Source organism: Podarcis muralis, chromosome 1 (genome assembly GCF_964188315.1).
Source record: "Podarcis muralis chromosome 1, rPodMur119.hap1.1, whole genome shotgun sequence".
Taxonomy (NCBI): Eukaryota; Metazoa; Chordata; class Lepidosauria; order Squamata; family Lacertidae; genus Podarcis; species Podarcis muralis.
In genome coordinates this window covers 23026075-23051856 of record NC_135655.1, presented here as the reverse complement: position 1 = coordinate 23051856, position 25782 = coordinate 23026075, and the positions used below count along the sequence as shown (strand labels likewise).

The window sequence follows — 25782 nt, the reverse complement described above, 5'->3', positions numbered from 1 at the left end:
CTGCTATGAGCAATGGGGAGAGTAAACGGATTGTGTGGTTATGAGAGACTCTGCAAGCAAACAAGAATTTGGTTTTGTCACATTCTCTTCCATGACTGAAATTGATGCAGCAATTGGCTGCCAGACCTCATTCCATTGATGGAACAGTAGTTGAGCCGAAAAGAGCCGTAGCCAGGGAGGAATTTGGAAAACCTGGAGTTCATGTTACTGTGAAAAAAATGTTAGTTGGTGGAATTAAAGAAGATACTGAGGAACATCACCTTAGAGACTACTTCTTGGAATATGGAAAAATCGACACAATTGAAATAATTACAGACAGAGGGGGGTTTGCCCTGCCGGACTTAAAACGATATTATGAATCAGCGGCCTTCTGCTGGTTGAAAGATTGGCTACTTCTTGAGAACACGGACATTTTAGATTTGGAAGGTTTCAATAACAGGTTTGGTTGGCATGCATATATATGGTATGACAAGGTAAAATCCCATAAAGGTTTTAAAAACCATATTGTTAGGAAAGCACTATACAATGTTTGGACTCGATATAAAGACTTGCTGGAAAATAAAACCCCTAGGTGGTTGTCACCAATGGAGGCTAAGGAAGTAAAAAAACTTAATATGGAATCTAAATGGCCAAAATACTTTGAAATTCTAGAACAAGAAGGAGGAAAAGTGAAATTACAGAGCTATGAGAATTTGAAGTGTAAAGTAAGAGATTGGCTTCATTATCTTCAGATAAATGAGGTATTTAAACAGGACAGGAAAATTGGCTTCCAGGTGGAGAGATCAAAATTAGAAACGGAATTGTTAGAACCCAATACCAAGAATTTGTCAAGAATGTATAACTTGCTGTTGAAGTGGAATACACAGGATGAAACAGTTAAATCAGCTATGATCAAGTGGGCACAAGATATTGGTCATGACATTATGTTTGCTGACTGGGAACAGTTATGGACCACCGGTATAAAGTTTACGGCATGTAATGCCTTAAGAGAGAATATTATGAAAATGATTTATAGGTGGTACATGACCCCAGTCAAGCTTGCAAAAATCTATCATTTGCCCAATAATAAATGCTGGAAATGTAATGAGACTGAAGGTACCTTTTATCACCTTTGGTGGACATGCCCGAGGATTAAGGCTTTCTGGGAAATGATTTATAATGAAATTAAGAAGGTCCTTAAATGTACCTTTCACAAGAAACCAGAGGCCTTTCTCCTGGGCATGGTCGGCCAATTGGTGTCAAGGAAGGATAGGATGTTTTTTATGTATGCTACCACAGCAGCAAGGATTCTCTTAGCAAAGTATTGGAAGACACAAGAACTACCCACACTGGAAGAATGGCAGATGAAGGTGATTGACTATATGGGACTGGCTGAGATGACTGGCAGAATCCGTGACCAAGGAAAAGAGACGGTGGAAGAAGACTGGAAGAAGTACAAAGATTATCTTAAGAATTGTTATAAAATTAATGAGTGTTAAAATGTCAAGGGTATTTGAAAAATAGAATTACAGCTGTAAATGACTGGGTAAGAGAGATAAGATCAAAGAAAATGAACAAATATGTTAATGAAGTGAGGGGTTGCTGAGAAAACTTTAAAAAAGGGATGCAGAAAAGGGAGGCATGGGGAAGCCGGCGAAATAAGCTTAAGAAAAGGAGGTTATGAAATTATACATGTTTATATGTTTTTTGTTTGTTGGTGTATTGTGAATTGTATTGTGTTTATTTTATGTTGGAAAATCAATAAAAAAAATTATAAAAAAAAGAAATAATTACAGACAGACAATCTGGTAAAAAGAGGGGCTTTGGATTTGTAACTTTTGATGACCATGATCCAGTGGATAAAATTGTACTGCAGAAATATTGTTGTTTAGTCGTTTAGTCGTGTCCGACTCTTCGTGACCCCCTGGACCAGAGCATGCCAGGCACCTCTGTCTTCCACTGCCTCCCACAGTTTAGTCAAACTCATGCTGGTAGCCTTGAGAACACTGTCCAACCATCTCGTCCTCTGTCGTCCCCTTCTCCTTGTGCCCTCCATCTTTCCCAACATCAGGGTCTTTTCCAGGGAGTCCTCTCTTCTCATGAGGTGGCCAAAGTATTGTAGCCTCAACTTCATGATCTGTCCTTCCAGTGAGCACTCAGGGCTGATTTCTTTTAGAATGGATAGGTTTGATCTTCTTGCAGTCCATGGGACTCTCAAGAGTCTCCTCCAGCACCATAATTCAAAAGCATCAATTCTTTGGCGATCAGCCTTCTTTATGGTCCAGCTCTCACTTCCATACATTACTACTGGGAAAACCATAGCTTTTACTATACGGACCTTTGTTGGCAAGGTGATGTCTCTACTTTTTAAGATGCTGTCTAGGTTTGTCATTGCTTTTCTCCCAAGAAGCAGGTGTCTTTTAATTTCGTGGCTGCTGTCACCATTTGCAGTGATCATGGAGCCCAAGAAAGAAAGTAAAATCTCTCACTGCCTCCATTTCTTCCCCTTCTATTTGCCAGGAGGTGATGGGCCCAGTGGCCATGATCTTCGGGTTTTTTGATGTTGAGCTTCAGACCATATTTTGCGCTCTCCTCTTTCACCCTCAGTAAAAGATTCTTTAATTCCTCCCCACTTTCTGCCATCAAGGTTGTGTCATCAGCATATCTGAGGTTGTTGATATTTCTTCTGGCAATCTTAATTCCGTCTTGGGATTCATCCAGCCCAGCCTTTCACATGATGAATTCTGCATATAAGTTAAATAAGCAGGGAGACAATATACAGCCTTGCCGTACTCCTTTCCCAATTTTGAACCAATCAGTTGTTCCATATCCAGTTCTAACTGTAGCTTCTTGTCCCACATAGAGATTTCTCAGGAGACAGATGAGGTGATCAGGCACTCCCATTTCTTTAAGAACTTGCCATAGTTTGCTGTGGTCGACACAGTCAAAGGCTTTTGCATAGTCAATGAAGCATAAGTAGAAGTAGAAGGAAGATGAGTCCCTCAGGTCGGAAGGCATCCAACAAGTTACTGAGGAAGAGCAGAGGACAAGTACAAGGAGATTGAGAGCTGATGAAGCGGCTGGTCACTCAGTTGCGGATATGCCTGGAAGCGAAAGGAAAGTCCAATGCTGTAATGAAAAATTTTGCATAGGAACCTGGAATGTAAGAACCATGAACCTTGGTAAGCTGGATGTGGTCAAAAATGAGATGGCAAGAATATTGACATCCTGAGCATCAGGGAACTAAAATGGACAGGAATGGGTGAATTCAGTTCGGATGACCATCATATCTACTACTGCGGGCAAGAATCCCGTAAAAGAAATGGAGTGGCCCTCATAGTCAACAAAAGAGTGGCGAAAGCTGTACTGGGATGCAATCTCAAAAATGATAGAATGATATTGATATGAATCGAAGGCAGACCTTTTAACATCACAGTAATCCAAGTTTATGTACGAACTACCGGTGCTGAAGAAACTGAAATTGACCAATTCTATGAAGACTTACAACACCTTCTAGAAATGACACCAAAGAAGGATGTTCTTCTCATTATAGGGGATTGGAATGCTAAAGTAGGGAGTCAAGAGATAAAAGGAACAACTGGCAAGTTTGGCCTTGGAGTTCAAAACGAAGCAGGGCAAAGGCTAATAGAGTTCTGTCAAGAGAACAAGCTGGTCATCACAAACACTCTTTTCCAACAACACAAGAGACATCACATGGACATCACCAGATGGGCAGCATCGAAATCAGATTGATTATATTCTCTGCAGCCAAAGATGGAGAAGCTCTATACAGTCAGCAAAAAGAAGACCTGGAGCTGACTGTGGCTCAGATCATCAGCTTCTTATAGCAAAATTCAAGCTTAAACTGAAGAAAGTAGGAAAAACCACGGGGCCAGTAAGATACAATCTAAATCAAATCCCTTATGAATACACAGTGGAACTGTGGAACAGGTTTAAGGATTTAGATTTAGTGGACAGAGTGCCTGAAGAACTATGGATGGAGGCTCGCAACATTATACAGGAGGCAGCAATGAAAACCATCCCAATGAAAAGGAAATGCGAGGAAGCAAAGTGGCTGTCCAACGAGGCCTTACAAATAGCGGGGGAGAGAAGGCAAGCAAAATGCGAGGGAGATAGTGAAGGATAAAGGAAATTGAATGCAGATTTCTGAAAAATAGCAAGGAGAGACAAGAGGGCCTTCTTAAACGAGCAATGCAAAGAAATAGAGGAAAACAATAGAATGGTAAAAACCAGAGATCTGTTCAAGAAAATTGGAGATATGAAAGGAACATTTTGTACAAAGATTACCATAATAAAGGACAAAAGTGATAAGGACCTAACAGAAGCACAAGACATCAATAAGAGGTGGCAAGAATACACAGAAGAATTATACCAGAAAGATATGGATGTCTCATACACCCCAGGCAGTCTGGTTGCTGACCTTGAGCCAGACATCCTGGAGAGTGAAGTCAAATGGGCCTTAGAAAGGACTGCTAATAACAAGGCCAGTGGAAGTGATGATATTCCAGCTGAACTACTTAAAAATTTAAAAGATGATGCTGTTAAGGTGCTACACTCAATATGCTGGAAAACTCAGCAGTGGCCAGAGGATTGGAGAAGATGAGTCTACATCCTAATCCCAAAGAAGGGCAGTGCCAAAGAATGCTCCAACTAGCACACAATTGCACTCATTTCACACATTAGCAAGGTTATGCTTAAAATTCTACAAGACAGGCTTAAGCAGTATGTGGACCGAGAACTCCCAGAAGTGCAAGCTGGATTTCAAAGGGGCAGAGGAACCAGAGACCAAATTGCAAACATGCGCTGGATTATGGAGAAAGCTAGAGAGTTCCAGAAATAACCTGTACATTAAAATAAACAGAGGCGTAAGTAGACACATTTAGCAATGCAGTGTATTTTAAATATGAGAACTATTTTATTGTATGCTGCTTCAGTGACATTTTCGGAGGGGGGGGGGAATCTTGCCCAATAAACTTCAGTAAAATTCATGACAAGCAGCTACTAAATGCGTTTCATCCTAAGGAACAACAAGTGAAAATTCATCACATCTTTTCAAAAATATTTTTCCTAAACAGAAAGACTACAGCTAAAGATGAAATAGTTGTACATATGTTCATTCCAAAAAAATACCATTAACATTTGTGGTACATAGTTACTGATAAAAGCAATAGGGGGTCTTAAAAACCAACACATTATTATAACGTTATTACTATTGCCAGTCAACTTCCTGCAGAATCACCAGAATTTACTGAATCTCTCTTGGGTGGGGGTTTTGATGCCACTTTATTTCTTCTTAGTTTCCTTTTTAAGAAGTTCCATATCTCAATTTCAAATACATACAGAATAAATGCCACAAAAATAATGCCTCCCATTAAAATAGTCGTCATTGAAGTGATAAGAGAGTTTCCTGGGAATGCCAGTGGAGAATCGTCAATATAAATCTGCAACAGAAAATATTGTAATTCCAACAGTCACTTCCCTTTAAATTGACTATTGTTCACCCTGTTGACAACAAGATAGTGAAACTGGTCTAAGTGATAGCGAAAGCTGGCATATGCAAATCTAAGTGGTGGGGGAAGAGAAGCAGTCATCTGAGTTTATAGGGAAAGCAATTTGGTAAGCATTGCATGTGGTTTGTTGCAAGATACTGTATTATATTGTACCTCGTAAAATAAAATACCCAGAAAAGTATGGGCTAAGAAAGTATGGCTCTCTTTGTTAAGCATAGGTTTTTCCTTGTATTCTCAGACAATCAGTTCTATGAGGGAAGGCTCACAGTTCAGTGGTAAAGCACGTTTTGCTTACAAAAGGCCAAAGGTTCAGTTACTACTACTATTTCTACTTCAGAAAGATTTGGGGTAGCATGGCTAGGAAGGAACTCTCCCTGAAATATTGGAGAGGTGCTGCCAGCCAGAGCAGACTAGCCTTCCCAGACAGTGGCGTAGCGTGGGGGGTGCAGGGGGGGGCGGCAGCACTGGGCGCAACATCTGGGGTTAGGGCAAATCCACAGGTTAGGGGGCGCAAATCCATGGGTTAGGGGGCGCAAATCCACGGGTTAGGGGGCGCAAATTATTTGCCTTGCCCCGGGTGCTGACAACCCACGCTACGCCACTGTTCCCAGACATTTGGGACTCCCATCCCCATTAGCCCTTTGCAGTCCCAAATCACCTGGAAGGCATTAAATTGGAAAGGCTGGAGCAGAAAGTTAACCTGGCCCAGATTATCCAAGTGACTCTATCAGCTCTTGTTTGAGATGGCAGCCTTTCCATGGTCATATGTTTGGCACTGGCAGGCCTGCCAAGAGGGCAGGGGGCATATTGCTGTGCCAGAGCCAGCACATGGCCCAAACTCTGAACTTTAATTAAAAAAACGCTACACAGTTTCTAGAGCTTGTACAACAGAAGTGACAAAGCAAAATCTTCAGGCACCATTCAAAGCCTTTGTGAGATAAGAGGCTACTCCTGCCTTGCAGTGTTTTTAGTCAATGACTGAAGTCACAGTTGTGCTATTTAAATATCTGCTGGGCTTCTCTCACTAAAGAGTACTTGCCTCAGACCTGGGCCTTGGCATCCAGAAAGTCATTCATATATACAGGGTGAGTCCTTTAGAAGAGGCCCTGTGGATACAGAGTACACATGTTCCACGGGGCCTCTTTTAAAAAACACACCCTGTATGAGGATATATATATATATATATATATATATGCGCTCCAGTCTGCTTTAGCTTCCACTTCTGTGCGTTCCCTAAAGTGTCCTTCTCCAGTCCAGTCCCCCTTGCACCCGCTAATTCCTGCTGTTCTCTGGGAATGTGCTGAAGTAAGGGCTAAATATGTGGGAACATTTTGTACAATCTCGTATCCTATTTTATGTTTGTTAATTCATTCTGTGTGTAATTTGTGTGTTGTTGTTTTTAAAAAAGAGCTAGTGACAATACCTGAAATTCGTCAAATAAGTTACAAAAGGAGACTCCAGGAATAGTTGATACCCTGAAATGGAAAAGCTCAGATCCCTGTTGGAAAGGGGGGGAAAGTTGTTACTAATATGCAGCAACATTTGTTTTCATTTTTTAAATTAAAACTGTAATCCTTGGCTATTAAGGTGATCTGGTTGCTGAAAGAAAATAAGTGTTTTGTATGACCTGAACAGAAATATAGATATGGCTGGCTGAACTGCAATGTGGCACATGGTGCAATATTGCCTCAATATTGCTGCTCCATTTCTTAAAAAATCGATTCTCTTAAATGTCATAAGCTATAACCGAAATATAAAGTGTTCATGTTCACTTGAAATGTTTCACAGAAATAATGTGCAGTACCACGTAGAACAGACAGGAGCTGCTTATTGAGAAAAGCACCTTACATGCATTCAATTGTTTGTATAACTACAGCCTAAAAATCAGTGTTGCTAGCAACTGTGTTATATCCTTGGAACAGAAAATTTCTGAGATTTTGAATTAATATGCAAATTAAAAAGGTAAAGGTACCCCTGACCGTTAGGTCCAGTCGCAGACGACTCTGGGGTTGTGGCGTTCATCTCGCTCTATAGGCCGAGGGAGCCGGCGTTTGTCCACAGACAGCTTCCGGGTCATATGGCCAGCATGACTAAGCCACTTCTGGCAAACCAGAGCAGCGCACGGAAATGCCGTTTACCTTCCTGCCAGAGCAGTACCTATTTATCTACTTGCACTTTGATGTGCTTTCGAACTGCTAGGTTGGCAGGAGCAGGTACCGAACCCCGTTGCAGGGATTCAAACCGCTGACCTTAGGCTCAGTGGTTTAGACCACAGTAATTATTATTATTATTATTATTATTATTATTATTATTATATTTATTTATTTGTACCCCGCCCATCTGGCTGGGTTTCCCCAGCCACTCTGGGCGGCTTCCACAGAAACCAAAAATACCGTAAAATCACACATTAAAAACTTCCCTGAACAGGGCTGCCTTAAGATGTCTTCTGAATGTCGGGTAGTTGTTTATCGCTTTGACATCTAATGGGAGGGCGTTCCACAGGGCGGGCGCCACTACCAAGAAGGCCCCCTGCCTGGTTCCCTGTAGCTTTGCTTCTCGCAATGAGGGAACCGCCAGAAGGCCCTCGGCGCTGGATCTCAGTTTCCGGGCAGAACGATGGGGGTGGAGACGCTCCTTCAGGTATACTGGGCTGAGGCTGTTTAGGGCTTTAAAGGTCAACACCATCACTTTGAATTGTGCTCGGAAACGTACTGGGAGCCAATGTAGGTCTTTCAAGACTGGTGTTATGTGGTCTTGGCGGCTGCCCCCAGTCACCAGTCTAGCGGCCGCATTCTGGATTAGTTGTAATTTCCGGGTCACCTTCAAAGGTAGCCCCATGTAGAGCACATTGCAGTAGTCCAAGCGGGAGATAACTAGACCACAGCACCACAATGTCAAATGTATATTGCACAGTGTCCCAACATGTGGTCCAAGGGCTGCATGTGGACCTCAAAGTTTCCCCCCCCCACCCCTCAGCAACACCTGATGCCCCCTCCCCTTGTGCTGCCTTCTCTAAGTTGGGTAAGTGCTGGGAAGGAGCTGTGAGGGCTGACAGGATCCTAGAGCCCTCCTGTCTCCTTCCCAAGGTCTGGTGCCTTTATTACCCAGCTTTGGGAAGGCAGCACAGGGGGGTGGGGCGTGCATCAATTTTAGGCCTTGTTCCACTACACCACACCACCTGCCCACATGACAAGGCTTTGTGTGACCCGCAGGTTCCGTGTCACCGACAAGTCAGCATGGCACCAACATTCCTCTGATGAAAATCAGGACGTATGTCTTTTGGTGCCATGCTGACTTGTGCGAAAGTGCAGCATCCTCCTGCCCAGGGTCAGCAGTGGCACTGGAGGGGGTGAATGGGACATTCTAGGATCAAATCAGAAGCTGGGATGGCTTCTTCAAATTCTGGGATGATGCAGGAAAACTGGGGCACCTTGAAAGGTTTTGAGTACTCTTGTGACCCACTTTGTTTGAAAAGTTGGACCACCCTGGTACAAAGATTTTAAGGTAAGAAGAGTTTGGGTTTAAGGTTTGGTCTTTTCGTTCAAAGTACAGTGGTACCTCTGGTTACGAACTTAATTCATTTCGGAGGTCTGTTCTTAACCTGAAACCGTTCTCAACCTGAGGTACCACTTTAGCTAATGGGGCCTCCCACTGCCGCTGCGCCGCCAGCATGCAATTTCTGTTCTCATCCTCAGGTAAAATTCTTAACCCAAGGTACTACTTCCAGGTTAGTGGAGTCTGTAACCCAAAGTGTTTGTAACCCAAGGTGTTTGTAACCTGAGGTAGCACTGTATGTATTTTCTCTGGCACTTACAGTTATCGTTATAGATAGGCCATCTGGATTATACAGTTCAGTTTTGAGTCTGTGCTCCAAATATGTTTTCATTTTTAACATACTTGATGTTTGATTGGTACCTGAAAAAACAGTTAAAACAGTCGCAGAGTGGAAGGTTTGAGTTTCTTCCTTCTTTTTTACATTTCAGTAGGGCCTGAATACAGATGAATAGCCAGATCTATTTCTCATGTAATGTAAAAGTACATGAGAAAGGTACAAGAAAGGTATCAGAGGCACACCATGATGTATTAGAGCTGCACAGGGTCTTCTACAGCGGCTTTCCAGAGGTTAACAAACAGCAGTGCTTTTTTTCTAAAAAAAAGTTTAGGGGTACTCTCATTTTTCTACTCATATTGAAATACTGCCCCTCAATGAGGCCAAACTTAGATTCACAAAATGTTTAGGGTTATGTGTACCCCTGAATCCCTCCAGAAAAAAGCACTAACAGTGATTACTGGTAATTATCAAGAGTGGGTGAAAAAGGAGGGGTGTGGACAAACATTCATATGAAATGTTGGTTAACCTGAACTCCTCTTTGTTATAGCCGAAGTGCCACCATAACTATTAGTCATGGTAAAAGCTAGCAGGAGAACTAGAGGAGGAAGAACAGCTAGGGGGAAGGGTGTACCCATGGTAAACCAATGGGTTGCGTTATGCTTGTTTCAGGCCTTAAGGGTCTGTGGGTGTAATAGGTTTTGCATGCAGAAAGAATTGGACTAGATTCAAATCTTTCCACATCAAGTCTTCCCTGAACTAGAACTTGCAACAGCCCCAGCAGGCATGGCCAATGGATAGGGATGATGGGAATTCAGCAACATACAGGGGACCAAAGGTTCCTCACACCTACTATAGGGCAAGAAAGAGAGCCTGAAAATACATTGACGACAAGTATTTCCAACAGAACCTCTCTGATATGTAAGACAATGATGAATCCCAAGATTCTTCTGCTCCTTACCTGAAACTTTCCAGTTGGTTCTGTTGTTGACTTCTATGATTGTGATAAAATAAGGAGATGTCAGATTTACAGAACGACCCTCATCCTCAATGGTGAAATAGAGAGGAAGCCTTGATACTGGGAATTTCATTCGCAGGGCCTGGCAATGAAACATATATAGAAATCACTGACATTAAAATGATGCCTGCATGGAAAGACATGGAACGACACAAATGTAAGTATTTACATAATCTGGTTTAGTTCTGCTAAATAGGAAGTCTGATGCTGGACCTACAAATTGGTAATGAGCTGAATGAAATCCAATGGACTGAAAATCAGTCCCAGAAGGTCTGAGATTCTGTGGGTAGGTGGCACATCTGTTAAATCTGTTATGCATAAGGTTGCACTCCTTCTAAAGTAGCGTTTCACAAGCTGGTAAGGAGGCAGCCCAGCAGGGCCTAACGTTCCTTTTTGCCACATGTGTTTTCTTGGAGCAGTCCTGGTTTTTTTCCAGAAAGAGAGGGCAATCGCTGAGGCTCCCGTTTTGACCAGTAGAGCCCGCAGTCCAGAACTCCCAGGTCAGCTAAGTGCGGTGGTGGGGTGGCAATGGGTAGGGCTGGGCGAGCCAGAGTTGCTTGTTGTTGCTGCCAGTGCTGGGTTCGGTGGCAGCCTGGCCTGACTCTGCAAGGTGCAGGGTGCAATCCACCTCAGCGCTTAGTGGATCAGGGCCATCAGATGTTGCCGATGAGCGTAGGGCCCGTCGGCAGCGTTCCACCGGCTCTGCATGGATTTTAATTGATTTTTACTTATAGGAAGACAGCTGCCCCAATGCCCCCCTCTTGGCTGCGTCCATGTGGGGTGGGCCACAGGAAGAACACAAGGTCAGAAGAGGGCCATGGTTGGGAAACGGCTGGGAAACACTGCTCTATAGGATTAAATTCTTAGATTGAGCACACTCCTAAATATAGCTTTGTCAATGGAGAACCAGATAAGCCTTTGTGGGAAGGAATGTCTCTCACATTAATTTAGGCTGGTGTGCCAGCTGCAGCTTCTTCTGGAAAGCGATAGCCTGGCCACAGTTATCTGGAAACAAGGATTGACTACTGTATTGGGTTGCATCTGGGGCTACCTTTGGAGACTGCTCAGAAATTGCAGTTACTGCAGAATACAGCTGCTAAGTTAGTAACTGTGAGTGGCTCAAAAGGCTTCACTAGCTACCAGTCCATTTCTAAGTTCGCCTTTAAAGCCCTATACAGCTTGGGACCCAAGCACCTTGAAGAACCATGGGAGTCTTTAGAAATTCTCTTTCAGGTGTCCCCACCATCTGAGGTGTGGCAGAAGGCAGCCAGAGAAAAGATTTATTGGCTATGATGCCCCATTTGCGGAATTCCCTCCCCAAAGATATTTGCCTGTCACAACATTGTCATCTTCTCAGCAGTAGCTAAGGGTATTTTTGCCTTCTTAGGTTTCTTAACGTACTGTTATTTTGATATACCCGGTACTTTACATACTGGATGTAATGGTTCCAGGATACAGTGGTACCTCCAGATGTGAACGGCATCCGTTCTGGAGCCTCGTTTGCATCCTGAATAGAACGTAAGATGCAACGGCGCGTCTGCGCATGTGCGGGTCGCGTTTTGCCACTTCCGCGCATGCGTGTGACGTCATTATGAGCGTCTGTGCGTGCGCGAGTGGCGAAACCCGGAAGTAACACACTCTGTCACTTCCGGGTTGCAGCGGAGCGCAACCCGAAAGCGCTCAACCTGAAGCACATTCAACCCGAGGTATGACTATACTACATATCTCCTCCGAATAACAAACAAAAAGCTGCACATGTAGGCATAGCCCTTACCTTCTCCTTGCAATCAGAAAAGGCAACAGAAAAGGACAGCTTCATATTTTCTGTACATCCACATTCGGAGCGCTTTGACTTGCCAGCACATTGCTTGTACCGTCCAGAATTCTGTTGGAAAAGTAAAGGGACCCCTGGCTGTTAGGTCCAGTCACGGACGACTCTGGGGTTGTGGCGCTCATCTCGCTTTACTGGCCGAGTGAGCCAGGGTTTGTCTGCAGACAGCTTCCGGGTCATGAGGCCAGAATGACAAAGCCACTTCTGGCGAACCAGAGCAGCACACAGAAATGCTGTTTACCTTCCCGCTGCTTGCACTTGATGTGCTTTCGAACTGCTAGGTGGGCAGGAGCTGGGACCGAACAATGGGAGCTCACCCTGTTGTGGGGATTTGAACCGCCGACCTTCTGACCGGCAAGCCCTGGGCTTTGTGGTTTAGACCACAGTGCCACCTGTGTCCCAAAGAAGGTATAATCAAGGCAATTCTCGACTGTGCTTACAAAGTAGACCAACATATGCAATTGAAATCATTTGACCTCTGAATCAGTCTATAGTTTTTCAACTATCAGTGGACTGGAGAGCCCTGCGTGTTCAAATTTGGTGGAAAAGGGTTGTCAGAAAGAAAGGGAGAGTCAGGGCAAAGAGAACTATGCAACAATTCTTGTTCCTTAGTGAACAGGAAGCGTGATATGCAGTTGGGTTGAAGAGAAGCATTCTCTTGAGCAAGAGACAAATGAGCTGAATGGACATTGGGGCTCTTGGGTGACAGCAAATGATTTTGCAGATGAAGTCCTCTGCCTGCTTTTCAGCCTTTCCCTTTTTCTTCTCTACACTCTCCATATTCTTAAGCAGCCTTGATACTGTTGACTTTGAGAGTCTTTAATGAGATGTAAAATATCAATATCTTGAATATATGGAATAGTGCAAAAGGAGCTATGCATGCAATCCTCTACTGCCTCTTGTTGATAGAACAGGAAAACATGGAGGATTGTAAAACGGGGTGAGACAGTAGAGTTCACCTAGGGCAAAAAAAGGAAATGCTCATATTGACTGCTCTGGGTGCTTCAAATTGTTCCCATTGCTCCTAAAGTGTATTTACCTTGAGTGTGTGGAAAGTAGTTGGGCAATTGTGTCAACATATATTCTGATCCTATCTATCCTATTACTGCAAAGGTTTGGCAAGTGATATGAGGTGGCCATGAGGTGGCCATAAAGTTAAAACATAAGGATTTGAGCCCAAGTTTTCAGGTTATTTTTCTTAGAATAATATGCAAAAACCAGCTATTTATAGTGGGAAGCAGACAGATGTTGAGTCTATAGTATGTGCAAGCAGGATGCCTAAGTTCTGGGGCAAACTCTATAGAAATGCTTATCTGGAAGTTGAATTTCAATATTCTCCTCTTAATTAGAAATCTCTTTTCTTAATGCGTGTATATGTATGTAAAGAACATGCAACAGCACGGAGTGCAAAATGGATAGCAGTTTTTTAAAATGTGCATTCTCAAAGCTCTTACAGGAGTAGCTATGAAGACTTACTTTTGAATTTGTAAAATAATCCCTCAGTTTAGGTTTGCTGGGGTCAGCATTATAGAAGTTTTCTGTGAGTGGAACAGCAATTCCCAAAACAGATGGTGGCCTGTAGTTCACCTGTACAGAAAACAACACATTTTAATGGGGAAAATTTGTTATTTGAAGAAATTTTGCAAACAACTTAAATCGTTAGCGGGACTGACATAAAAACGTGCAGTGAAAATCATTTAAATAAAATACAAAGGATAAATAGTAAATAGATATGAATTGGATATGCAGTGATAAAAGATAAAACATAAGCACAGAAAGGGTCAATGATTTTATGTTTTTTAATTGGTTGTATAAATTTATTTGTGTGATAATCTTTGTAAATGAAAAAAGAGGAAAATTATATGATGAAAAATAAGACTGGTTTCCCCTTTGTGTCATCTCCCCAACCCTGTATTCATACAATTATTACCAGCAGCACAGATTTCTTTCTTTTTTTAAAAAAAAATAAAATTTTATTAAGGCTTTATTAATACAGATAAAAGAACAAATTTCAAAAGCAAACTAATCTAAATGAAAACAGAAAGAGAGAGAGAAATGCAATCCTCTCTCAAAGGTAGGTCTCAAGCCGTGTCTCACACATAAGGGGGTGGCTCCTCCCAAATCTCACCTGGGAGCTTCCCTTCTTCCAGCCTCCCACCCTGGGAGACCTTCCCTTCCCTGCCTCTCACACAGGGTCCTTCACCAGCCAGCCCTCACCTTCATGTGCATACACCCCCTCATTGACCCAGAGCAGAGGACATAAAAACAACACCACCAGAAGCAGGACCAAAGGAAGGCAGGGAAAAAACATGAAGATGAAAATAATAAAAGAGTTTATTATTCTGAATTCTGTAGACATATATTACTTGATTGATAGGCCCTGAGTGGGGATTGGAAGCTTTAGTATCGGAACAGGTTTCTTTTTTAACTTGTCGAATAGGGGTAATAAGATATACCTGTACAAAATGTCTCATGTACCAAAGAAAGGCGGGAATGGGGGAACTCCGTCAGAGAGAAAGGGGTCCAAGCAAGAATCAGACTTTAGAACCGAAATACTAAAGATGTTTGCAGAGATTAGGCAGAGTGAGAAGAATCTGGAATCCAAAATAGAACAGGTAGATCTAAAGATTGGGAAAATGGATAGGAAGATAGATGAAACAGTAAATGAACTTAAAGGGCAAATAAGAGAGGTATCGAAAAGAACTCACGCTTTAGAGGAAGGAATGAAAAGGATGAAATTGGAAATGAAGGATTTGAAGCGGGAAGAGGATAAAAGTAGGGTAGGACTCTTGGAAACTAATAAAGCCCAAGAAGAAATGTGGGATGCAATCTCTATGAATGAACTTCGACAACGGGAAGTTAATTTAAGGTTGAGGGGGATTCCAGAGAGTCAAGGCGAGAATATTAGACAAAAATTAATAAAAGAATTGGCACAATGGATGGAGCTCCAGATAGAGGAGGTGGAAAGTACGATTCAAAATATTTTTAGGATAAAAGTGAGGACAACCAAGGCAAAGAAATCCCCAGGGGACTGCCTTATAACATTTAAAGATAGAGACATGAGAAATTTGGTACTCCAAAAAAATAGAGAAAAAAGACTATCTATTGATGGTAGTTATATAATTATTTTTAAAGATATACCAATCAGACTGTTGAAACGGAGAGACTCTCATAAGCCACAGGTGAAAATTCTTAAGAAAAACAATATAGAATTCAAATGGGAGTTTCCGGAAGGGATCTCCTTTACTTATAAAAACAAAAGGCATAGATTGACCTGTCCAGAAGAAATAGGTAAATTTCAGAGGAAATATAAAGAGTTATTGATTGAGGATGAAGAAGAAGTTAAAGGTGCAACAGGAGGAGTGGAGGTAAAAGGAATGAAGGAAGCAGGTGAAAGGAGGAAAATTGGAGAAGAGCTGGAGGAAGAGGAGGAGGAGGAGGGAGAGGAAGGAGAGGAAAGATTATAATAAAATTAATTGGAGTAAGAATTATTATAATAAATCGGAAATAAGATGGCGTTAAAATTATGGAGTTGGAATATTAATGGTTTGAACGACAAAAAAAATGGAACAAAGTGGAACAATTTCTTAAGAAAAAAAACCTAGATATAATATGCTTGCAAGAAACACACGTGTCTAAAAGGCATAGGAAAATTTTGATAAATAAAAGACTCGGAAATGAATTTATATCCTCAGATAAAGAAAAGAAAAGAGGAGTGATTTTGTATGTTAAAAGTAAAATAGAAGCCCAACAAATTTTTAAGGATGAAGAGGGGAGAATTATTGGGGTTCAAATTGATTGGCAAGGTGAAAAAATAATAATTGTCGGGATCTATGCACCTAATGGAAACAAAACTGTTTTTTACAAAAATTTGGAAGAAATACTGTTGGAATATATGGATCAAAAGATAATTCTGATGGGAGATATGAACGGGGTAATCTCAACAGAAATGGATAGACTGAGGGATAGTGGAACAAAGGAAGGTAAATTACCCAAAACATTTTTTGAATTGGTTAGAAACTGTAACTTAACAGATATTTGGAGGTTACGACATCCACTGGAAAAACAATTCACATTCTACTCAGAACCAAACCAGTCGATGTCTAGAATCGACCAAATTTGGATCTCAGGTGAGCTAATTCCAAGAATCTCTCAAGTGGAAATTGAAGCAAGAGTAATCTCAGATCATAGCCCGATTAGATTAGAAATGAAAGGTTATGAGGAAAGAACATTCAGATGGAGAATGAATGATTACTTATTTGATGACCAAAAATTTGTACAAGAGGCACAGGAGAAATGGAAAGAATATTTTGTTGATAACTGTAACAAAGGAACGAAAATGAGTATAGTGTGGGATGCAGGAAAGGCGGTGATGAGAGGGTTTTGTATACAACAAAACTCAATCAAAAAGAAGAATAGAGAGAAAGGAAAGAGAGAGATTTTAAAACAGATTATGGAAAACGAACAAAAGCTAATCAAAAAACCAAATAATTTGAAAATTAAACAAAGTATTAAGGCCTTGCAAATTCAATTTGCAATGCTAATTAATAAGGAGGTGGAATGGAATATCAAAAAATTAAGACAAAAAAACTTTGAATTCGTGAATAAATCAGGAAAATGGCTTGCCTGGCAGATCAAAAAAAGAAAAGAACAAAGCACAATTAAAAAGATTAAGATAAAAGAAGAAGAGATAACCAGTCCCAAAGGAATTAGGAAAGGATTTTTGGATTTTTATAGTCAATTGTATAAGAATAAAGAGAAGAATAACATGAGGAAAATAGAGAGATACCTAAAAGAGAAAGAGGTGCAAAAGATCTCGACAGAAGCAAGGGAAAGGCTGAACACCCCAATAGATAGTGAGGAGATTAAGATGGCTATAACAGACTTGAAAAATGGGAAAGCCCCAGGACCAGACGGGTTTACAGCAAGGTATTATAAGGAGCTGAGGCTAACCCTGACGACACCATTAAAAGAAGTACTGAATAATATTCTTAAAGAGAGAGAGATTCCAGAAACCTGGAAGGATGCATTTATAACCTTTATCCCAAAAGAGGATGCGGACCCAACACAAGTAAAGAATTACAGACCGATCTCTCTGTTAAATACAGACTATAAAATTTTTGCAGGAATAATGGCAAAAAGATTAAAAAAGGTACTACAGAGAATTATTCATGAAGACCAAGCGGGTTTCCTTCCCGGCAGACAGATGAGGGATAATGTGAGAAACATAATAAACATATTGGAATATCTGACAGCCAGGAACGAGAGACGAGCAATGATAATGTTTGTAGATGCCGAAAAGGCATTCGACAATATATCATGGGACTTTATGTTGAAAAATATGGAATATTTGGAGATGGGGAACGATTTTCTCAATGGAATAAGGGCTATATATAATGAACAGAGAGCCAAGTTGATAGTAAATAATGTGATAACAGAAGAAATTAAGATATCAAAAGGTACTAGACAGGGCTGCCCGCTCTCACCCTTACTGTTCATAATGGCTTTAGAGACTCTTCTGAACTCAATTAGGAAAAACGGAAAAATAAAGGGAGTAACAGTAGGCCAAAATGAATATAGAATCAAAGCCTTTGCTGACGATTTGGTCATAACGGTGGAAGACCCGATGAATTATGCAATGGAAGTACTAGAGGAAATGGAAAAATTTGGGGAGGTGGCAGGTTTTATATTAAATAGGAAAAAAACTAAAATTCTAACAAAAAATATGGACCAAACAATGATGGAGATGCTACAGCAGCAAACGGGAATTGAAATTGTTAAGAAGGTTAAATATTTGGGAATATGGATAACACCGAAAAATATTGACCTGTTTCAAAACAATTATGTCCCGGCGTGGAATGGAATTAAGAAAGACCTGGAAGGGTGGGGAAGGTTAAAACTATCCTTTTGGGGTAGAATAGCAATGATAAAGATGAATGTGCTACCCAAGATACTATTTTTATTTCAGACGATCCCTATATTAAGAGGTGTAAAAATCTTTAAGGAATGGCAAATAATTATTTCAAGATATATCTGGCAGGGCAAAAAACCAAGAATCAAATATAAACTGTTAACGGACGCAAAAGAAAGAGGAGGATTTGCCCTGCCAGACTTGAAGTTGTATTATGTTGGATAAGGGAATGGATCAAACTCAAAAATACAAAATTAATGGATTTAGAAGGATTTGATAATAGATTCGGGTGGCACGCCTATCTAGGGCAAGAGAAGAAAAAGGGATATAAATCGTTTGAAAACCATATATTCCGGAAATCTTTAATCGAAGTTTGGGACAGATATAAAAACATATTAGAAAGGGGGGTACCACATTGGCTATCCCCACTAGAGGCAATGGGAGTCAAAAAAATTAACATGAGAAGTAATTGGATTACGTATGGAGATCTGGTGATAAAAGAAGGAGAGAAATGGAGAGTAAAACCATATGAGCAAGTAAAAGAACATGTATTTGATTGGCTGCACTATCTTCAGATAAGTGATATGTTTAAAAAGGAGGTGAAAGAAAAAGGGTATAATGAAAAAGATTCGAGGTTTCAATCAGAAATTGTCAATAATGATTGTAAATTAATATCTAAAATGTACAAAATCTTATTGGAATGGCATACGATGGATGAGGAAGTCAAAGAGGTAATGATCCATTGGGCCAGAGACTTAGGGTATAGTATAGAGCTGGAAGAATGGCAAAAAATATGGAAGGAAAATCTGAAGTTCACCGCATGTATAACGTTGAAAGAAAATGCCATGAAAATGGTATACAGATGGTATATGACACCGGCTAAGTTGGGAAAAATATACAAAATCTGTAACAAATGTTGGAGATGTAGAGAGAAAGAGGGTACGTTCATGCACATGTGGTGGGAATGTAAGAAAGTGAAGGGATTCTGGGAAGCAATATATAATGAGTTAAAAAAAATGCTGAAGTACAGTTTTGTAAAGAAGCCAGAGACCTTCTTGTTAGGGATAACCAGAAAGGAAATAAAAAGAAGGGACTTTAAACTCTTCCAGTATGCAATTACAGCAGCAAGAACATTGATAGCTCAAAGGTGGAAACAAGAACAAGTACCGACCCTGGACGAATGGAGAAGCAAACTAACAGACTATGCGGAACTGGACAAACTAACTGGAAAAATCAGACTTCAAAGAGATCATAAGTTTTTGGAGGACTGGGGAAAATTTAGAGAGTATTTGAAAACTGTATGTGAGGAGAATATAACGCTAGTGTGTTTTAAAGAAGCTTTGTGAAATTTAAGGAAGATTGCAAGATGGTAAATGAGGATAATTTTTTTTTTTTATAAGCGATACTTGAAATAAGGAATGTGTAGATAAGAGAATAACTTTGGATGATTCTCAGGGGAGTTGTGGGAAGTTCAACAAAATAGAATATGTGATGTGTAAAATGAAATGACTAGAGATTTTATGGAAAAATTCAATAAAAATTTAAAGCAAAAAAAAAAAAAAGAAAATAATAAAAGAGTGGGAAAAGAAAAGAAAGGGGGGAAAGGAAATAAAAGGGCTTCTGATTCAAATATCCTGAGAAGAGCTCTGAAGCCCAGACGTAATGAAGGGACGCAGAGGGCATAGCACTGCACGTATTGGAAACTCCCCGATGCAGTCGCCATGAGCGGAGGTATCTCTGTTTCTTTTAAGATGTATCTGATTTCGGACTTAAGAAACAGACGTGTTTTGGAAGAAAGAGAAATGTAACCTGCGAAATGAATCAGCCATTGAGTGCCAAGGTTTTGATCTGGAGATGATTAAGATCGGAATTGGTGCAGGATCAAGGAATAACATCAGCTCCTGATATCCAGAACACGGGATGTTTAATTTGGAACTGTTTAGTTGGCTCTTTTGATTGTATTGTGATTTGGCATGATTTGCCATCGAATTAATGTGGCCTCCATAGGATTGTTATTAATGAAATATTTAAAAAATTGATTTTTTTTAAAAAGACAGTTGGAAATGTTGACCCTGCCGTCTATCAGAAGAAAAGTTAGCTTTTACTTGTCTGCTTCACTGACACAGATGCCAGAGAGTGTAGTGATGTCCTCAGCATTGCTCTCTGTTTCATGGGCCACACTTAAATCCATCCAACTCAGGAGTCTTGTGCCTGGGTGGGGCTTTGGAAAAATGTATCCCGGGGCTTCATAGAACAATGGGTACATCTGTGCCCTTCCCCTGTTCAGAACGTTTAAGAAAGGGTACGAAAGAATTCTAAACTAAAATGTAGGATTTAGGATCCTTACCGGTAGCTGCTTTAAAAGTCTGGCAATCGCTGAGCCATTTGGTTCAGCGCTGACATCCTCAACTAGCCAGTCCGAAGGAGAGGTTTTAGCAGATAGAACATAGTGCATTGATTTAAGATAGGAGCAGGAATTCTTCAGCGTTAAGACAAGAGTTGTCACTTCACATCGGAGAGATCCCAATGCGATCACAGCTATGGTGCTTTTACCCTAGGGATGTTTATGAAAAAGCATAACATTACTTGGTCTCCAACATAGATGAATATAATTAGCTTCCCATCATGGGATGGATCTACACACGGGGGGAAACCCACTATAAATAAGTCAGAAATTAAATCGTTATAACAAAAGAAAACAAACACTATGGAAAATCACAAAGAATTTTGTTTGTTTTTTTCTCCAGCACCATCTGGTGTTGCATGTTTATAACGCACTCAAAGAGCATGGGTTGGCAAACTAAGGCCTGTGGGTCGGATAAGGCCCAAGGGGCTCTTTAATCCAGCCCAAAGACTGCTGCCCACTCGGTCAGTCCCCGTGCTAAACTGATATCTCACCACGCGGGGACTGACTTCCATGATGGGCGTGTGGGTGGCTATGGATTGGCTTCAGGAAGCTCCCGCAGCCAATTCTAAGCCGCAGACGCCTCTGGGCAGGCAGCAACGCTGGCCAATTCAAAGCCGTGCCAGGTTTCCTCAGCTCATGGGCGGTGAGGCTTCGGATTGGCCAGTGAGGCAGCCATGGACAGAGAGGCCCATGGGCGCATCGCAGGGCTTCGGCTAGAGCTTGGCATGCCTGCTGGCCCTGTGCCTGGCGCTCGGGAAAGCTCTTCCAGAAGTGAGAGCTGCCGCCACCGCTGCCGGCTCCCAACCACCGCCAGAGGAGGTAGGAAATCGGGGAGGGAGGGGCTGGGGGGGAGAGAGAAGCCCCCTCTGCTGGTGTGTGTGTGTGTGTGTGTGTGGTCCAGCCTGCCAGAAGATTTAAGGGACAGTGAGCCGGCCCACTGGTAGAAAAGTTTGCTGACCCCTGCCATAGAGCCTTATCCATGCAAGCATGGCTGTTGACGTAAGGCATTTGCATTCATTTCGCCAGCACAGCATGTGTGCATTGTACGTACTAGAAGAAATCCAAATTCTGTCTTCCATTGGAATAGTTTTAAGAATTATCATATGACAAATGTTTCTCAAACAGGAATAATAAATATTATTAATCTAATACTCCAAAACAAACGTATGACAACAATATATCCATATAAAGACAAGGGTCACACATCAGGTAAAGATAGAATCATAGAACTGTAGAGTTGGAAGCGACCTTGAGACTCATCTAGTCCAACCCCCTGCAATGCAGGAATACGCAGCTGGTCCATACAGGGATTGAACCTGCAACCTTGGTGTTATTAGCACCATGGTCTAACCAACTGAGCTATCCAGATAGGTGGGACTGGGCCCCATTCATAACAATAGACCTACAGTACGACCACGTCATACATGCATTTAACTTGCCTGATTTCAACCATACGCAGTTGAAGTCTGGCTGGTTTAAATCTTGCAAGTTGAATAAGGAGCTGGCAGGAGGCGAGCACCTTGCTTGAGAAGCAAGACAGAGAGTTTAAAAGCTATTTTTGCACCAGGAAAATCTGATGCAAAAAAGAACTTTTATTTTTTTTAATTAAAGTTTCCATAATTTGTATAACACCAAAAACAAAACAAAACAATACAATAAACAACAAACAAAAAACAAGTACAATTTCAAAATCTTATTTTCTTATAATTACTTCCCCGACTTCCTCATACTTCCCCTTTCTGTATTCCAATTTCTAATCAATTATTCAGTAAATACTTCCCTTGTTTTATCTCAAATTTAATCTTACTTATTCTCTTTAACTTATCCGTTACCGCTAGTAACCCCTTATTTTCTAATCCAACATCGTTTTAACATTCATTAATTTTACAATATTTCTTTAAATAGTTCTTAAATTTTTTCCAATCTTCTTCCGCTGTTTCTCTTCCCTGGTTTCGGATTCTGCTCGTCATTTCTGCCAAACCCATGTAGTCGATCACCTTCATCTGCCATTCTTCCAAGGTGGGTAGATCTTGTGTCTTCCAGTACTTTGCGATGAGTTTTCTTGCTGCTGTTGTAGCATACATAAAGAAAATTTTATCCTTATTTAACACCCCCTGGTCGACAATACCCAAGAGAAAGGCCTCTGGTTTCTTCGGGAAGGTATATTTAAATACCTTTTTCAATTCATTATATATCATTTCCCAGAAAGCCTTAATCTTTGGGCATGTCCACCAAAGGTGAAAGAATGTACCTTCATTTTCTTTACATTTCCAACACTTATTATCCGGCAAGTGATAGATTTTTGCAAGCTTGACTGGGGTCATGTACCACCTGTAGATCATTTTCATAACATTTTCTCTTAAGGCATTACATGCCGTAAATTTCATCCCGGTGGTCCACAACTTTTCCCAGTCAGCAAACATAATGTTGTGACCAATATCCTGAGCCCACTTAATCATTGCTGATTTAACCGTTTCCATCCCGTGTGTTCCATTTCAGCAGCAAGTTATACATTTTTGACAAATTTTTAGTACTGGATTCTAACAGCTCACTCTCCAATTTTGATTTTTCCACCTGGAAGCCAATTTTCCTGTCCATCTTAAAAGCCTCCATTATTTGATAATAGTGTAACCAATCTCTCACTTTTCCTTTTAATTTCTCAAAATTCTGCAATTTCGGTCTGTCCCCTTCATATTCTAAGATTTCCCAAGATTTCGGCCATTTAAACTCCATATTAAGCTTTAGCTTCCATTGGCGACAACCACCTTGGAGTTTTACTTTCCAACAAGTCTTTATATCTAGTCCAGACATTAAAAAGTGCTTTCCTGACAATATGATTTTTAAAACCTTTATGAGCTTTAACCTTGTCATACCACAAATATGCATGCCACCCAAAAGTATTATTAAAACCTTCTAAGTCCAAAATGTCTGTATTCTCAAGTAGTAGCCATTCCTTCAGCCAGCAGAATGCTGCCGCTTCATAGTAAAGTTTAAAGTCTGGCAGGGCAAATCCCCCCCTTTCCTTTGCATCAGTTAAAATCTTAAATTTTATTCTGGGCTTTTTGCCCTGCCAGACAAATTTAGATATATCTTTCTGCCACTTCTTGAAACAGTCCATCTTGTCCACAATTTGCAATGTTTGAAACAAAAACAACATTCTTGGCAATACATTCATCTTAATAACCGCAATTTGACCCAACAAGGAAAGCTTCAAATTTGACCAAATTTCCAAATCCTTTTTCACTTCTCACCAGATTTTCTCGTAATTGTCTTTAAATAAATTCACATTTTTAGCTGTCAGATTTATTCCCAAATACTTCACTTTCTTGACCACAGTTAACCCTGTCTCATTCTGAAACCTTTCTTTTTCAAAAGATGTTAAATTTTTTCCCAATACCTTTGCTTTCAATTTGTTCAGTTTAAAACCTGCCACATGACCAAACTCTTGTATTAATTCCAAAACCCTTTTCGTACTAGCTTCAGGTTCTTGTAATGTAAGTACCAGATCATCTGCAAACGCTCTGTTTATATTGTTTCGCTCTGACCTGAATCCCTTTGACCAACTGATCCCTTCTAATCATATTTAGCAAAACCTCCAGGACTGAAATAAAAAGTAATGGAGAAATTGGGCACCCCTGACGTGTTCCTTTTTCTATCTGAAACTCTTCTGTAACCACCTTATTTACAATTAATTTTGCTTTCTGTTCAGAATATATTGCACCTATACCATTTTCAAACCCTTGGCCTACCCCCATCCCCCGGAGGTTCTTCATCATAAAACTCCAAGAAATATTGTCAAAGGCTTTCTCAGCGTCCACAAATATCAGAACTGCTTTAGTGTTTATATTCACTTCCAACTTTTCCAAAATGTCAATTATATTCCTTACATTGTCTGACAAATGCCTTCTCGGGAGAAAGCCCGCTTGGTCCCCATGAATCTCCTCCATCAAAACTCTTTTCAGTCTCTTTGCTAAAATATCAGCAAAGATTTTATAGTCTACATTTAGTAACGAGATGGGTCGGTAGTTCTTAAGTTGGGTCTTTTCAGTCTCTGTCTTTGGTATAAGTGTGATATAAGCTCTCTCCACGTATCTGGTGCCCTTTTCCCCTTCATAATTTCATTACAGACTTCCTTCAAAGGTTGTAATATCCCTTCTTTCAAAGCTTTGTAGTATCTGAAAGTCAATCCATCCGGTCCTGGAGATTTGCTCAACACCATACTTTGAATGGCCCCTTCTATTTCTTGTTCTGTTATTTCCTGGTTCAAAATTCTTTTACTTTCCTCTGAAATCTTTTTCAGTCCATTTTTCTCAAGAAATTGTTCTATGTCCTTATCTTTCTGAGGCCCTTGTGTGTAAAGTTGTCTGAAATATCTCTGAAAGCCATTCCTGATCTCAATTGGGTTAACAATACTCTTTCCATCCACTTCTAAGTTTGTTACCGTGTTCAATTTTTGTCTCTTCTTTATTTGCCAAGCCAACAGTTTACCACATTTATCTGCAGATTCAAAAGTCTTTTGTCTCATTTGTTTGATTTTCCATTCTATTTCTTGGTTCATCAATTCCATATATTGCGTTTGATATAGTTTAATTTCTCTTAGAATTTCATGCAATTTTGGTTTCATTCTTAGTTTCCTTTCCCCTTCTTTTATCTTTTCCAAAATCTTTTCTTTCTTTTCATTTTGGCTTCTCTTTTTTATTGCATTTTGTTGTATCAAAAATCCTCTCATCACGGCTTTACTTGCGTCCCATATTATTCTTTTTTCTACTTTAGTCTTCAGATTAATTTCAAAGTAATCTTTCAGAGTTTTCTGGGCCTTTTTGCGAACCTCCTCATCTCCAAATAAGGTGTCATTCATTCTCCATCTAAAGGAACCAGTTGACGTTTGCCTCATCACCATCTTTACAGCATTATGGTCGGAGAAGGTTTTTGGGCAGATTTCCACTTTCTTTATATTTGGTACCATTCCGCTAGTAACCCAAATTTGGTCAATCCTAGTCCATGTCATTTTGGCTTCAGAAAAGAAGGTTCCCTCTCTTTCTAGAGGGTGTTTTGTTCTCCAGATATCAACCAAATCCATACTGTCAGTCATTTCAAAAAAAGTTTTTGGTAGTCTTCCGTCTTTTGTTACTACCTGTCTTTGTGCTTTATCCATGTTTGTTGAAACTACTCCATTCATATCTCCCATCATAATTATTTTGTAATCCAAATAGTCCAGCAAAGTCTCGTACAACTTCTTAAAAAACTCAGCTTTCCCCTCATTAGGTGCATAAATA

At 40.6% G+C, this 25782-nt stretch overlaps 1 protein-coding gene across 7 annotated transcripts in view; it reads right to left on the bottom strand.

Moving 5' to 3' along the window:
• Positions 1 to 4532: 4532 nt before the first annotated feature.
• LOC144324869 (cation channel sperm-associated auxiliary subunit beta-like) overlaps positions 4533 to 25782 on the bottom strand; it is a 54354-nt gene continuing 33104 nt past the window's right edge. For 3 of the 7 annotated variants that reach the window (XM_077924728.1, XM_077924726.1, XM_077924733.1), the window contains 7 exons: positions 20447 to 20653; positions 13665 to 13775; positions 12132 to 12242; positions 10301 to 10439; positions 9325 to 9425; positions 6934 to 7008; positions 4536 to 5441 (listed from right to left, as the gene is read on the bottom strand). In XM_077924728.1, the coding sequence (XP_077780854.1) occupies positions 5220 to 5441; positions 6934 to 7008; positions 9325 to 9425; positions 10301 to 10439; positions 12132 to 12242; positions 13665 to 13775; positions 20447 to 20653 (966 nt within the window). In that variant the 3' untranslated portion in view covers positions 4536 to 5219. Of the gene's footprint in view, positions 5442 to 6933; positions 7009 to 9324; positions 9426 to 10300; positions 10440 to 12131; positions 12243 to 13664; positions 13776 to 20446; positions 20654 to 25782 lie in introns of all 7 variants that reach the window. The other 4 variants (XM_077924738.1, XM_077924734.1, XM_077924731.1 and 1 more) reach the window with 3 other exon arrangements.